We start from the raw sequence: 17,431 nt of genomic DNA on the forward strand, positions 1-17,431 counted from the left end.
ACTCCTTCTTCATCCTTAGATGGATTTCATCCATTTTTGGTGTGAAACATCATTGGGGAGGGACACTTATTTTTTATATAAATGAGAAAGGTCCGACCCCTAGGGGCTGAGAGGCGGGGCCCCAAAAGGGCAAATTTTCTTAATTTAAGCTTTAAAATCTTATTCCTCCTTCATCCTTGGATGGATTTCATCCATATTTGGTTGAAAACATGATTTGAGAAGTACAATCATATTTTATATAAATGAGATAGGTCCGACCCCTAGGGTGAGAGGGGCAGGGCCCCAAAAGGGTAAATTTTCTTAATTTTAGCTTTAAAATCCTACTCCTCCTTCATCCTTAGATGGATTTCATCCTTTTTTGGTGTGAAACATCATTGGGGAGGGACAATTATTTTTTATATAAATGAGAAAGGTCCGACACTAGGGGCTGAGGGGCGGGGCCCCAAAAGGGTAAATTTTCTTAATTTAAGCTTTAAAATCCAACTCCTCCTTCATCCTTTTATGGACGAGGTATGACCCATGGGAATAGAACGTCAGGGGTCCAAAATGGGAGCTTTGCTGAAATTTGGCTTTAAAATCCGACTCCTCCTTCATCCTTGAATGGGTTAAAACCATATATGGATGAAGGGCTACCAAGTTTGTTCAACAAATGACCTTTACCTATTTCAGAAACTTACATATTTAAAAAAGGAGTTCCTTGTATTGCTTATATTAATTGTTAACCATTATACTGTGACTGTTGTTTTGTGCCATGAGTCAGATGACCGTTAAGGCCCTTGGGCCTCTTGTTAAAAGTCCAAATTGGTTCCGACTTATCCCAAGGCATCTATAGAGTTTGGTCAGACGGGGTTAAAATGACTAAAAGATTGGAAATTTTCTACATATTTTAATTCACGGATTTGGTGGAATCAAATACTCTTCATAGTTTAAAAGATCTTATTGATAAAAATCAATATTTATTGTTCTTATTTTACCAAAGGTTTAGATCATTGTCAATTTGGTCCATTTTTGGTAAAGGCGCTAAAAGTATACATTTATATAGGAATAGTTTGTAAAATGTTATTCGGAAAAAAATGTGACTTTTAGGCGATTGGAGTACTTGGACCCAACCAGTATTTGTGATGGAACATTAGTCTGATTGTGTGCATAGTCTACTGTGTGTCCAGATTTCCGAATGTCTGGAGCTGCTGACGAATATGTGGAAATAATGTGTTTCATGAGATGCAAACAATTTATGTTTCACAAATCACGACTACTGTTCCTTCACGACTACTTGTAAGGGTCCCAGTAGAGTGGCTGTGTATTATCACGTGGCGAAACTGAAGTAGGTATATTACAGGCGTTTGACTCTATAGATATTTTTCTTTCTATATAAGTAATACTGTGTCATGGTCTATAACTCGGCCGGCCATATAACACTACCCAATGTCACACTGCACATTACCATATGATTCTTTTTTTTTTAATTTCATTTCAACTAGAATATGAAAAGTTAGCCATAGTAACATTTTGACATTGTAGCACGGAATAAATGCTAATATCAAAGACGACATTTTCATTCAGGTAACGGTGATAATATTAAACACTATGTACGGATATGTACGATATATTGCATTTCCATCTGATATGAAGTCATGTATAGCTGTTTTTTTTTGTTTTTTTTTTACTTTTTTTACCATAGATGGTGATTGTTCACATGTTTTGAAATGGATCTTCCGTATACTAGCAGTCCAGGGGTTATTAAAAAATGAGCATTGAGACTCACTTTTGAATCAAATAGTTTTGAGTCAACTTGGACTAAGCTATTACAATCACACTTAAGTGGTTTATAATACAGTTGTACATTTACTTTGGAAACAGACGATAGCAGTACAGATTCGATGTTGTGTTGTGGCTAGGAGATGTGCCAATTTATTATCCAGAGCAACGTTACGTTACTAAGGCCAGGCATGTTATAAATATGAAGTTCATTAGCAATGAAAATTGAAAGTCCTAGTTATATTCAAATGTTTGCTTCCATTTTCTTCCTCGAAAATAATTGTGTGCTGATGCGTTGATAATGTAATCAGATTGTTTAATTTAAGTAAGCTTCGGCATTATTGTAAGTATTATTTTTATCCCACCATCTGATGGTGGTAGGACTATCGAAATTGCCTTTCATCCGTGAACCGTCCTTCCGTCCGTTAACAATCATTGTACCCGCTATTTGTCAGAAAGTACTAAATTAATCTTTCTCAAGTATCATATTAGGATCCCCTAGTATCCTAGCCTTATTCCATTTTGGGACCGATCAGCCAAACAGACAGCGGACAGTCAACTGTCTCGGATTTAGATAATTAAAGATTGTTACCGCTACTTCTCAGAAAATACTAAAGGTATCTATCTCAAATTTCATGCATATGTTCCCTAGGACCCAGGGTGTGCAATTTGGAAATGACCCGTTTACATGATTTTGATAGTTAAAGTTTGTTACCCTCATTTCTCGGAAAGTCATTAAAGGTATCTTGTCTCAAAATTGATATGTTGGTTCCCCTTCAACTCTTGTGGTGCATATTACATTTTTGGACCAATCTGTCAATAGGATGGCCTTAAGATAGATATCTATCTTGGGATTTTGTCACTTTCTGTGAAATAATTAACTAGGTCTAGCTTCCATGAATTAAATAAAACTTGTTGAGTCTTATTGACCCTGAGTTCTGCCCATCCATTTTTAAACACCATAGTTGCCAGTGACCAATTTAAGTAACTGTTTCTGCTAAGCAAATTACCGGTCATGTTATCAAACTTGATGTGAGTTTTCCTTATGTGCATTCATAATTTGAAAGGGAGAGGGAAAAAGCTAAAGTAGAAAAAGGATCCTCCTTTCTATTGACAGACATATATATCATTCTCTGGTAGGCATCAATATCCCTCTAAGATCTCTTCTATTTCTTTTGAGTACGTTCTAAACATAATCAAAAGGGTACTGCAATTTAGCTTAACGATATGGCATTAGTATAAGGATCTATATTCTCAATGCAATCGGAAATAGATTGTCCATGTTAAAAATGTGTCGTATGTATAACGTAACACAAACGTGTGGTAATTTGTTCACACTTGGTTTTAAGAGAGTAACTGATGTTTTAAACACTTTAACTGTGCTATCACATAATAAGTCAGTTGATTTTGTATAAAGGAAGGAGACAGAGGCCAAAAAGAACAAACGATTAGAGGCTGAAATCAGGAATCTGAAAGAAAGGTGAGGTACTATTTAGGTTTCTTAGGTACTATTAAAACGAGTGCAAATTGTCAGAATCGAAAAGTAAAATCGATTGTTTACATGGTGTAAACCTTATATTGTTACTAATGTTTATAGACTATACAAATGCTTGTCATTGCCTTGAAATAATTTATCTACCTTACAGGATAGCCGGTTACTTATGCGGGTCTAACTTTTAGCGGTTCATTCCAAATACCATTCTCAACTTTATCATCTACCTACATGTTGGGTCATTTCAAAGCGGGCGCCATTTGTATTGACCCTACCATTGACAAAAAGATAAATACCACGCAACAATAGTCATAAAAACTTACCAACAATACTAAAAAGGTTAATATTAGGTCAATCAAACATCTGTATTTATCTGTTTTATTGCAATGCATTAGAAGCATTTGTATTTCTCTGATTATTCCTGAATATTTGGCTGTAATGACAAATCATGTTTGGTGTGAATTTTTTTACAGACAGGAAACAGAAGCCGGAAGGATCAAACGACTTGAGAATGAAAATAAGAGTCTAAAAGATGGGTAAGAATGTTTAGAAGATGTCAATCCTATACTATTTTATGGTTGTTAAACCGGTTGAAATTCACTAACCAATTACTTGGAAAATCTTCCGACTTAGTAACCGGTTAATCGGCAATCTTGACATTGAAATATACATAAAAATGCTGGGAATTTAAAACAAATCTGTGTTTTAACGTATTTACCGTACTTGACCAAATAACCTAGGCCTAGAGACTTGATATTGGGCCTGCAGCATTCTAACATAAATGGCTGCCAGGTTTGTTCAAATCAATGACCTTAAACTTCGTAGAGGTTAAAAAGGCTTAAATGTTTAAAGGATTTCCTGTCAATAACTACGAACATTAGAGACCTATTATTGGGTATGTAGCATGCTGGGATGGATGGCTACGAAGCTTGTTCAAATGAATGACATTCACCATCAGTTAAAGTCACAGGAGCCAAAAAGACTAAACCCTTTAATCGCTTTCTTGTGAATAACTTAAGAGTCCTACTGACTTGAGATTGGGTCTGTCCCATGCTGTGATGAATGGCTACCAAGTTGACCTTCATTCAAGGTCACGGGGGTCTAAAAGGTTTAAATATTTAAACGACTTCTTGTCAATATTTAAGAGCACTAAAGACCTGATATAGTATGGGGCTTTTATCATGCTGGAATGACGAGTTACAAAGTTTGTTCAAATGAACAACCATTTCTTTCTATCAAGGTAACAGGGGCAAAATAGGCTCAAATCTTTAAATGACTTCTTATGGAAAACTAAAAGCCCTAAATGCTGTTAATGTCTCATGCTGGGAATAAGGACTATTACGTCTGCTTATATGAATGACCTCGACCTTCATTCAAGGTCACAGGGGTCGAATAGGCTACAATCATTAAACGACTTTCTATGTATTTCAGTTATACTATATATTGTATTAACATTTAGATGACCGGTAAGGCCCATTGGGCCTCTTGTTATACTATTACAAACATTGCCACAACATCAGTAAGTGTCTATCCACCTCAGGTATTGTTTCAGTTTATACATGTATACACCTTATATCGTTTCACATTCGACAATAATTACACAAACATACACATATATATACGTGTTTGATTATCCGGTTACGGATTTTTGTTACCGATGAGTAGAATTCCGACCGAATAATCAAACCGTTGAGATTATTGAATATTTATAACAAGTTGTCTCAATTTGCAATGGAACATCAGGTGAGCGTATACAAACATAAAAAAATAAATGGTTTCATAATGGTATAGTCAATTTCATCCTGCAACGGCCGCCAAAAATATGGTACTACAAAAACCATTTTCTTTACATTAAATATCAGTAGAAGAAATGTTTATAAACTCTGAAGACCAATCCATCAATAATTCGACTAGGTAGTAATGATAAATACATAACGTAACACAATCACGTCATGATTTCTTCACACTGCGTTTCAATAGAGTAACTGATGTTTTGAAAAATTCCAATGTCACAGAATTATCCTTTAATTTGGTATACAGGAAGGAGACAGAAGCCGAAAAGAACAAACGACTAGAGGCTGAAATCAGAAGTCTGAAAGAAAGGTGAGATTGAACTATATTAGATAAACGATTTTTCTACAGAGATACTATTTAGGGCTATTAGTGTATTAAAGCTAGTGCAAACTGTACAATGTAAAAGTAAGATTGATTGTTTACATGGAGTAAACTTTATATTGTTATGAATGCTTATGAAATATACAAATGTTTGTCATTTCCATTTGTAATAATTTTTCTACCTTACCGGATACTTACGCATGTCAAACTTTTAGCGGTCCATTCAAAATATCGATACCCATCTCAACTTTTATCCTTAAAAAATCATCTATCTATATGTTAGATCATTTCAAAGCGGGCGCCATTGATATTGACCCCAGCACAACCATTGACAAAAATGATAAGTAACTTCTTGTGAATAACCAAGATGCCTAGACACCTGATATTGGGATTTTAGCATGCTATGATTAAGGGTTAGTCAATTTGTTTAAATGAATGACATTGACTTTCATTCAAGCTCACAAGTGTCAAGTAGGATAATTCTTTAACGACTTCTAGTGAATGCCAAAGAGACCTACATACCTCATATTGGGCATGTAGCATGCTATAATGAAGGTCACCACATTTGTTCAAATCAATGACCTTAACCTTCACTTAAGGTGGTAGAGATTAAAAAGGCTTAAATATTCAAATTATTTCTTGTCAATAACTACGAGCACTAGAGACCTAATATTGGATCTGTAGCATGCTGGGATGAATGGCTACGAAGCTTGTTCACATGAATGACATTCACCTTCAGTTAAAGTCACAGGAGTCAAAAAGACTTAACTCTTTAATCGCTTTCTTGTGAATAACTTAGAGTCCTACTGACCTGGTATTTGGTCTGTCGCATGCTGTGATGAATGGCTACCAAGTTGACATTCATTCAAGGTCACGGGGGTCTAAAAGGTTTAAATATTTAAACGACTTCTTGTCAATATTTAAGATCACTAAAGACCTGATATAGTTTGGGGCTTGTATCATGCTGGAATGACGAGTTACAAAGTTTGTTCAAATAAACGACCATTTCTTTCTATCAAGGTAACAGGGGCCAATTAGGCTAAAATCTTTAAATGACTTCTTGTGGAAAACTAAAAGCCCTAGATGCTGTTATTGTCTCATGCTGGGAATAAGGAATATTACGTCTGCTTATATGAATGACCTCGACCTTCATTCAAGGTCACATGGCTCAAATAAGCTACACTTATTAAACGACTTTCTATGTATTTCAGTTATACCATATATTGTATTAACATTTAGATGACCGGTAAGGCCCATTGGGCCTCTTGTTATACTATTACAAACATTGCCACAGCATCAGTAAGTGTCTATCCACCTCAGGTATCGTTTCATTTTATACATGTATACACCTTATATCGTTTCACATTCGACAATAATTACACAAACATACAAATGTATATACGTGTTTGATTATCCGGTTACGGATTTTTGTTACCGATGAGTAGAATTCCGACCAAATAATCAAACCGTTGAGATTATTGAATATTTATAACAAGTTGTCTCAATTTGCAATGGAACATCAGGTGAGCGTATACAAACATAAAAAAAATCATAATGGAATAGTCAATTTCATCCTGCAACGGCCGCCAAAATATGGTACTACAAAAACTATTTTCTTTGCATTAAATATCAGTAGAAAAAATGTTTATATACTCCGAAGACCAATCCATCAATAAGTCGACTAGGTGGTAATGATAAATACATAACGTAACACAATCACGTCATGATTTCTTCACACTGCGTTTCAATAGAGTAACTGATGTTTTGAAAAATTCCAATGTCACAGAATTATCGTTTAATTTTGTATACAGGAAGGAGACAGAAGCCGAAAAGAACAAACGACTAGAGGCTGAAATCAGAAGTCTGAAAGAAAGGTGAGATTAAACTATATTAGATAAACGATTTTTCTACAGAGATACTATTTAGGGCTATTGTGTATTAAAGCTAATGCAAACTGTATAATGTAAAAGTAAGATTAATTGTTTACATGGCGTAAACTTTATATTGTTATAAATGCTTATGAAATATACAAATGTTTGTCATTTCCTTGTGTAATAATTTTTCTACCTTCCCGGATACTTACGCATGTCAAACTTTTAGCGGTCCATTCAAAATATCGATACCCATCTCAACTTTAATCCTTAAAAAACCATCTACCTATATGTTAGATCATTTCAAAGCGGGCGCCAATGATGTCGACCCCAGCACAACCATTGACAAAAATGATAAGTAACTTCTTGTGAATAACTAAGATGCCTAGACACCTCATATTGGGATTTTAGCATGCTATGATTAAGGGTTAGTCAATTTGTTTAAATGAATGACATTGACTTTCATTCAAGCTCACAAGGGTCAAGTAGGATAATTCTTTAACGACTTCTAGTGAATGCCAAAGAGACCTACATACCTCATATTGGGCATGTAGCATGCTATAATGAATGTCACCACATTTGTTCAAATCAATGACCTTAACCTTCACTTAAGGTGGTAGAGATTAAAAAGGCTTAGATATTTAAAGGATTTCCTGTCAATAACTGAAAGCATTAGAGACCTAATATTGGGTATGTAGCATGCTGGGATGGATGGCTACGAAGCTTGTTCAAATGAATGACATTCACCTTCAGTTTAAGTCACAGGAGTCAAAAAGACTAAACTCTTTAATCGCTATCTTGTGAATAACTTCGAGTCCTACTGACCTGATATTGGGTCTGTCGCATGCTGTGATGAATGGCTACCAAGTTGACCTTCATTCAAGGTCACGGGGGTCTAAAAGGTTTAAAACATTTAAACGACTTCTTGTTAATATTGTAGAGCACTAAAGACCTGATATAGTATGGGGCTTATATCGTGCTGGAATGACGAGTTACAAAGTTTGTTCAAATGAACAACCTTTTCTTTTTATCACTGTAACAGGAGCCAAATAAGCTAAAATCTTTAAATGACTTCTTATGGAAACTAAAAGCCCTAGGATGCTGTTATTGGCCAGTATCATGCTGGGAATAAGAACTATTACGTCTGCGTATATGAATTACCTCGACCTTCATTCAAGGTCACAGGGGACAAATAGGCTTCAATCATTAAACGACTTTCTATGTATTTCAGTTATACTACATATTGTATTAATAGTCAGATGACCGGTAAGGCCCATCGGGCCTCTTGTTATACTATTACAAACATTGAAACAATATCAGTAAGTGTCCATCAATATCAGGTATCGTTTCAGTATATATACATATTATACCGTTGCCCATTGGACAATAATTACACAAACATACAAATGTATATACGTGTTTGATTAATCGGTAATGGAGTTTTGTAACCGGTGAGTAGAATTCCGACCGAATAATCAGTAAACCGTTGAGAATATTGGATATTTATAACAAGTTGTCTCGATTTGTAATAGAACATCAGGTGATCATACACAAACATATAAAAAATGATTTCATACTAAAATAGTCAATTTCATTCTGCAACGGCCGCACATACTGATCGATGACTACTGCCGGCTCAACTTGTGGTGTATCCATCAATGCGAAATGCTTTATCCATCAATAGTTTCACGTGAATTTGTTAACTATCTGACGGAATTTTGTCTATTTGTTTCCGAACGTTTTTGTCAGATTCACCGAAATGACGTCGTTTTTTCGTCATAGTAAAACTGAATGATCTAATTGCGACAACATATGAGCAGGAAGTTTGGTCCTTTGATATACATCAACATAATCGAATAGACATTTCGGGGATTCAGCTATTTGAACTAACTGTGGAACCGATCTGATAGAAACTTTGTATTTGGACTAGCATTGGAAAGATCTCAGACGAGTTCGGAAATCAGCTTGATTTGGATATGGAGTTATTACCCTTTGCACTGATAGTATAATTGGATCTTCTTAGTGAACATAATAACTTGTGTAAATTAGCGAAACATTGTATGCCGATTACATTAGAAAAAAAACAAGTATGAACAATGTTCTTATTCCATCGTAACTGATGAGTTATTGCCCTTTGCAATAATAATCATTATTGAAACTAAAAGATCGATTCATGGTAAATAAATACATTTATTGTATTTTAATGTTCTTGATTACTTAATGTTATGTAAATAAGCGTTCACAACAAATTGTTTCCTATTTCGTGATTTTTTTTGCCAAAAGGAACACAAATCGTATTGATACATTCATGTCATTCCACACTATGTATTGATACATTGATGTGTTGGCTAGTAAATGACATTACTAATTTGTATCTAATATCAGGTGACCGTTAAGTCTCACGGGCCTATTGTTTTCTTTGTTTTCATACTAAATCTGGCTTTCTGATTGGTCGATTCACTTTTTGCATACACTGTGGGAAAACATCCGATAACGGCGCGGAAACCTAACGTTATCGTGAAGGTGACGTTACAACATTGATCTTGCGTATTGATTTGGAAAAAATATCCCTTGGAAAATCAATGGAATCGTACATGTAAACGTATTTTATTGTATCAAGTAGTCTGGGAAATTTATTAAAAGCATTGATATTACTATTTAAAAAAACAAATAATCGGATTATGAAATCAATTTTGTCTGCAAACTTTTGTGAGAATCCACTGCGCGGATTTACACAGTTTTCAAGCAGAATTGCTTTCATATGACTATGAAATTAAAAAAATAGTGATATCATTGCTTTAGTATACCACTTGTTTTAACGTTTCGATAAACAGGATTAAAACAATATCTACCTTGGCATTTCAATGTTACAGTGTGTATCCATGTGTTTGGTACCAAGCACTGTGGTGTATTATATGTCTGTCACTCAAACATCCTAATAGGTCTGAGGATCCTATATAAATCACACCCATCGTCTACACACACTGGTGTTAACAGCCTTCACACATTAGTCAAATACACAATCACCTATATAACTAACTCTAAACATTGACCAACTTCATAAAAATTACCTGATTTTACATGATTATATATTTGTCTGCTTTCTTAAAAAAAACGTCATCAGACACAATTGATATTGAACATTTGTATTAAGGCTCTCGATCATGTATTAATCTCAGCAGAAGTATTGATACATTCACGTCATTTCACACTATGCATTGATACATTGACGTCATTTCACACTATGTATTGATACATTAACGTCATTTCACACTATGCATTGATACATTGACGTCATTTCACACTATGTATTGATACATTGACGTCATTTCACACTATGTATTGATACATTGACGTCATTTCACACTATGTATTGATACATTGACGTCATTTCACACTATGTATTGATACATTAACGTCATTTCACACTATGTATTGATACATTAACGTCATTTCACACTATGCATTGATACATTGACGTCATTTCACACTATGTATTGATATAATAATTTCAACTATGTTGATACAACGTCATTTCACACTATGTATTGATACATACGTCATTTCACACCATTTACATTGACGTCATTTCACACTATGTATTGATACATTGACGTCATTTCACACTATGTATTGATACATTAACGTCATTTCACACTATGCATTGATACATTGCATTTCATTTCACACTATGTATTGATACATTAACGTCATTTCACACTATGTATTGATACATTAACGTCATTTCACACTATGTATTGATACATTGACGTCATTTCACACTATGTATTGATACATTGACGTCATTTCACACTATGTATTGATACATTGACGTCATTTCACACTATGTATTGATACATTGACGTCATTTCACACTATGTATTGATACATTGACGTCATTTCACACTATGTATTGATACATTGACGTCATTTCACACTATTATTGATACATTGACGTCATTTCACACTATGATTGATACATTATGATACATTACGTCATTACACACTATTATTGATACATTCACGTCATTTCACACTATAGCATTGATATATTAACGTCATTTCACACTATGTATTGATACATTAACGTCATTTCACACTATGTATTGATACATTACGTCATTTCACACTATGTATTGATACATTAACGTCATTTCACACTATGTATTGATACATTGACGTCATTTCACACTATGTATTGATACATTAACGTCATTTCACACTATGTATTGATACATTAACGTCATTTCACACTATGTATTGATACATTGACGTCATTTCACACTATGTATTGATACATTGACGTCATTTCACACTATGTATTGATACATTGACGTCATTTCACACTATATATTGATACATTAACGTCATTTCACACTATGTATTGATACATTACGTCATTTCACACTATGTATTGATACATTACGTCATTTCACACTATGTATTGATACATTACGTCATTTCACACTATGTATTGATACATTGACGTCATTTCACACTATGTATTGATACATTACGTCATTTCACACTATGTATTGATACATAACGTCATTTCACACTATGTATTGACGTCATTTCAACTTTGATAACGTCATTTCACACTATGATTGATACATTGTATTGATACATTACGTCATTTCACACTATGTATTGATACATTAACGTCATTTCACACTATGTATTGATACATTACGTCATTTCACACGTCATTTCACATATGATGATACATTAACGTCATTTCACACTATGCATTGATACATTACGTCATTTCACACTATGTATTGATATACATTAACGTCATTTCACACTATGTATTGATACATTGACGTCATTTCACACTATGTATTGATACATAAACGTCATTTCACACTATGTATTGATACATTCACGTCATTTCACACTATGTATTGATACATTCACGTCATTTCACACTATGAATTGATACATTGACGTCATTTCACACTATGTATTGATACATTACGTCATTTCACACTATGTATTGATACATTGACGTCATTTCACACTATGTATTGATACATTGACGTCATTTCACACTATGTATTGATACATTACGTCATTTCACACTATGTATTGATACATTACGTCATTTCACACTATGTATTTATAATTACGTCATTTCACACTATGTATTGATACATTAGTCATTTCACACATTTGACGTCATTTCACACTATGTATTGATACATTGACGTCATTTCACACTATATATTGATACATTACGTCATTTCACACTATGATTGATACATACGTCATTTCACACTATGTATTGATACATTGACGTCATTTCACACTATGTATTGATACATTGAGTCATTTCACACTATGTATTGATACATTTACGTCATTTCACACTATGTATTGATACATTCACGTCATTTCACACTATGTATTGATACATTGACGTCATTTCACACTATGCATTGATACATTACGTCATTTCACACTATGTATTGATACATTAACGTCATTTCACACTATGTATTGATACATTACGTCATTTCACACTATGTATTGATACATTAACGTCATTTCACACTATGTATTGATACATTAACGTCATTTCACACTATGTATTGATACATTGACGTCATTTCACACTATGTATTGATACATTAACGTCATTTCACACTATGTATTGATACATTGACGTCATTTCACACTATTGTACATTGATACATACGTCATTTCACACTATGTATTGATACATTAACGTCATTTCACACTATGTATTGATACATTGACGTCATTTCACACTATGTATTGATACATTAACGTCATTTCACACTATATTGATACATTACGATTTCACACATTATTGATACATTACTCATTTCACACACTATGTATTGATACATTAACGTCATTTCACACTATTATTGATACATTAACGTCATTTCACACTATTATTGATACATTAACGTCATTTCACACTATGTATTGATACATTCACGTCATTTCACACTATGTATTGATACATTAACGTCATTTCACACTATGCATTGATACATTGACGTCATTTCACACTATGTATTGATACATTCACGTCATTTCACACTATGCATTGATACATTCACGTCATTTCACACTATGTATTGATATACATTAGCATCATTTCACACTGTGAATTGATATATTGACGTCATTTCACACTATGTATTGATACATTCACGTCATTTCACACTATGTATTGATACATTCACGTCATTTCACACTATGTATTTATTCATTAACGTCATTTCACACTATGCATTGATACAATCACGTCATTTCACACTTTTAATTGATACATTGACATAATTTCACACTATGTATTGATACATTCACGCCATTTCATACTATTTATTTATACATTGACGTCATATCACACTATTTAAGGCTTAACTTGAATAGATTTTTTATGTTATGGAGATATAACACAAAAATCTGAGTGTACTCTAAATAAACCGCGAAGCGGTTTATGATGAGAGTACACTAAGATTTTTGTGTTTATCTCCATAACATAAAAAAAATCTATTGAAATTAATCCTTATAATTCAATTTACTAAAGATAATCTCTTCAATAGTCAAAATTCATTTTGGGACTCTTTTCTATATGAAATCATTGCGCCATCATCCCAGCAAAGCAGAAGCAACGTCACAAACGGCGACGCCATATGTTTTGTTTTATGGGCTGATAAAGTAATTTTTTAAGCCAATGAAAATGCTCGTAACAAGCAAAATTGAATTATGTATTGATACATTCACGTCATTTCACACTTTGTATTGATACATTAACGTCATTTCATATTATGTATTGTGTTTTTGCTATGATGATTTAACATTTGTTTGAAGTTATTCTTTTTTACAATGCTGCTTATCGAACTGTTCTGATCTATTGTTTACAAATGTAGGATTATTATAAATGATTCGTCATTTGATTTTGTTTTTAGGAAGACAACAGATGACGGGAGAATTAAAGAACTAGACGCTGAAATTAGGAGTCTGAAGGAGGTGAGGGGGACCTGCATTATGTAATTTACCTTTAGAAATAGTAAATATCAGAATGAATAAATATCTGACGAGGAAAAGTGATTATATAAGAGTTCGATATGAGTATTTTTGAATTATGCACCGTTATGCATTGTTTATGTGTGGTCTGTGTCTACAAACGCTGGTACCACGAGTGCCTTAAATATTTTAAAGAATATCAACTACAATAAAAAGTTTCAAATAGAGCAAAAATATTTACATCCCCTTATTAATAAGCGTGGATTATATCATAAATTTGATCAAACTACACACAATGCTTTGTTTCTTAGTGTGTTTAATTAGGAAAGAATTATTAAAGGTCATCACTTCATAAACCACAAAACACACATGTATAAATTCAGAAACATTTCTCAATTATAAAAACATGGGGGGAGGGGGAAAAGTACAAACATGTTAAAACAAATGTTAATCTACCTATTGCTGAACTATCCAAACGGTAGTTTGAGACTCTGTGATTGATATAATTTATATAGGATACATTGCCTATGTTTATATTGCAAAACATGTGTTTAGTGTAAGACCTCAATGTTTTCTATTAATTATATGTACTCATTGGCTCTGCATTTGCTTGAGATAAGTTAAACTAGAGATAAATCTCATTAAAACAAAGTTTTCAGTATGCTTACGTCATGAAGCTCCGTAGCATAAGCGACTTACAGATCTTGTTAAAATTAGGTAGAACAATTGTTTTGTGCTTACAAATAAGAAACCCCTTCCAATTTCATTATGGATTGAATTGAAAGCATGTCCATGTCAAGGTGAATTATTAACTATTTGATAAACAAAATGAGGCCTGCCTATTCAGAAAATGAAACTCGCTTTCGGAATATAAGTAATTGTTACACACTTATACTTTACAGGGAGCAGATAGATGCCAGGTGAGTTTTAATGTTAATATAATGAGCAAGAACAAGAACAATTGTTCCCATCATCAAAAATATGATAAGTATTTTTTTCAAATTAATTTTCCAAACAAAACATATACCTATGTAGCAGCATCTGTTTTGGATAGTCAATTAAAATATATACTAAACGTTTTGATGCACCGATCTGTTATTTTTTTATAACTTTGTTTAGTCGATATTTCTTGTTTTTCTTTGTAAAGTCATGCGGAAAAGACAAGTCATCATGTAGATGTGTAAGTATTGTTTCTATGTTTTTGTTTACCTTACGTAAATCCTGTGTGACAATTAGACAAGTAAATGTTTGTTTCTATTCCACTATTAAATACACCTGTGCCAGTCACGTATTTTTAAAATTACATAATTAAGTCACTTTTTTAAGTCCTTCCGTCCGTCCGTTAACAATTATTGCTATCGCTTTTTCTCACATAATACTGGAAGGATCTGTCTCAAATTTCATATGTAGATTCCCCTAGGGCCCTAGTTTTGCATAGTGCATTTTTGGACTAATCAATCAACAACATGGCCGCCAGGCAGCTATCTTGGATTTTGATAGTTAAAGTTTGTTATCGCTATTTCTCACAAAGTACTGATGGGATCTGTCTCAACTTTCATGTAAGATGGCAGCCAGACAGCCAACATAGAAATTTATATTTAAAGTATTGCTATTTATAAGAAAGCACAGAAGGGACTCTCAAATTTCATATCTAGGTTCCCCTAGGGCCCTAGTTGTGCATGTTGTATTTAGGGACTGATCGATCAAAAAGATGGCCACCAGGCAGCCATGTTGGATTTTGATAGTTTGTTACTGCTATTTCTCAGAAAGTACTTAAGTGATCTGTCTCAAATTTTTGATGTAGTATGTTTGAAAAAGTTTGAAAAGCAGAGAATAGATCCCTCTTTTCAGTGTCAGACATATATCATTCTTTGGTGGGCGGCAAGATCCCTCTGGGATTTTTTGTTTAATTCCATCAGGGTATGACCAAATGGTTTTCAAACTGTATGAATCCGTATAGCTTATTCTCACAAAAGGTTTTTTTTCATCTCTCAATGAAATTAAAAAATGGTGACATCATTGCTTATACGTATTTTAAAAATAGTTTTGATGTACGATTCTAGTGAATTTTCAGAGGATTGTTTTCATAAAATTGGCCAATCCGAAAATCAAATTTAGCAATAAAACAAAGAAAACTTGAACTTTGATAAAAAATTATGTAAACTAAAAAAATTAATACAAACATGGAACAAAATGAAAATATCTACTATTGGTAGAGTGTGTATCATAAAATCTCTTAATTTCTCAGTTAAATCATATTTTTATTTCACTTTTTGTAAAATTTTGTAAAGCATCTTAACACAGTTCTTTTTAATTTTCTTTGGAAGAGCAACTCAGATAAAGTTAAGCGAGATGTAGTTATCCATAATTATATAGATGGAGGTTTGAGAATGATTCATCTTTCATCGTTTATAGACTCGTTAAAGAAAGGGTGGATAAGAAGAATTTTTAGATCAAATGGTAAATGCAAATGATTCTAAAAACTAAAGTAAACTTTCTTTATTTGGCAAACTGTGGAAGTGAATATCTGAATAAAATGTTATCTAATTGTAAGAATGTTTTTTGGACGGATGTATTTACAGCATGGTTAAAACTAAGATTAAAGGATAACCAATTAGAAGCTGAAAAACACCCTGTTCTTAAGACACCAATTTGGTACATTAAAAACATTATTGTTGGAAATAAAACGATTTTCTACCAATCATGTTTTAGAAAGGGAATTTCAATTATACAAGACCTGTTAAAAAGTGTTTCTCGATGTTCATTCCTTACATATGATGAATTTTGTAATATGTATGTATGGTGTAATAAGTAATTATCTTGGACTGATATCCAGTTTTAAAAAGTATCTGAAGAATGTAAATTTACCAAATGAAACATTATTTTATCCAACTATTCCTTTTAGTCTTGAAATTACACTGAAAAACATTTGTGAAATCCAAGAGTTTTATAGAGCACTTGTCAAAAACAATACTGTAATAACTGGTCAAGCTAAACGGGGAACCTCTTTTGACTACGATCAAGAAACATGGAAAGATATATACAATATACCCTTCATCTCTACCAATAATACTAAACTTAAGTGGCTTCAGTTTCGAATTTCCCATTACATACTAACAACTAACACTTATCTTTGTAAAATTGGTCTCTCTAATAATCCTCACTGTTTGTTATGTGCTTTAGAAAG

The 17,431-nt window shown here is 33.2% G+C and overlaps 1 protein-coding gene across 1 annotated transcript in view; it reads left to right on the forward strand.

Moving 5' to 3' along the window:
- LOC138329805 (uncharacterized) overlaps positions 1–17,431 on the forward strand; it is an 80,906-nt gene that overhangs the window by 24,649 nt on the left and 38,826 nt on the right. Inside the window, 7 exon segments of the mRNA XM_069277100.1 lie at positions 3,176–3,238; positions 3,724–3,786; positions 5,291–5,353; positions 7,177–7,239; positions 14,187–14,247; positions 15,147–15,164; positions 15,392–15,424. Coding sequence (XP_069133201.1) covers positions 3,176–3,238; positions 3,724–3,786; positions 5,291–5,353; positions 7,177–7,239; positions 14,187–14,247; positions 15,147–15,164; positions 15,392–15,424 — 364 coding nt within the window.

This window comes from Argopecten irradians, chromosome 8 (genome assembly GCF_041381155.1).
Source record: "Argopecten irradians isolate NY chromosome 8, Ai_NY, whole genome shotgun sequence".
Lineage (NCBI taxonomy): Eukaryota > Metazoa > Mollusca > Bivalvia > Pectinida > Pectinidae > Argopecten > Argopecten irradians.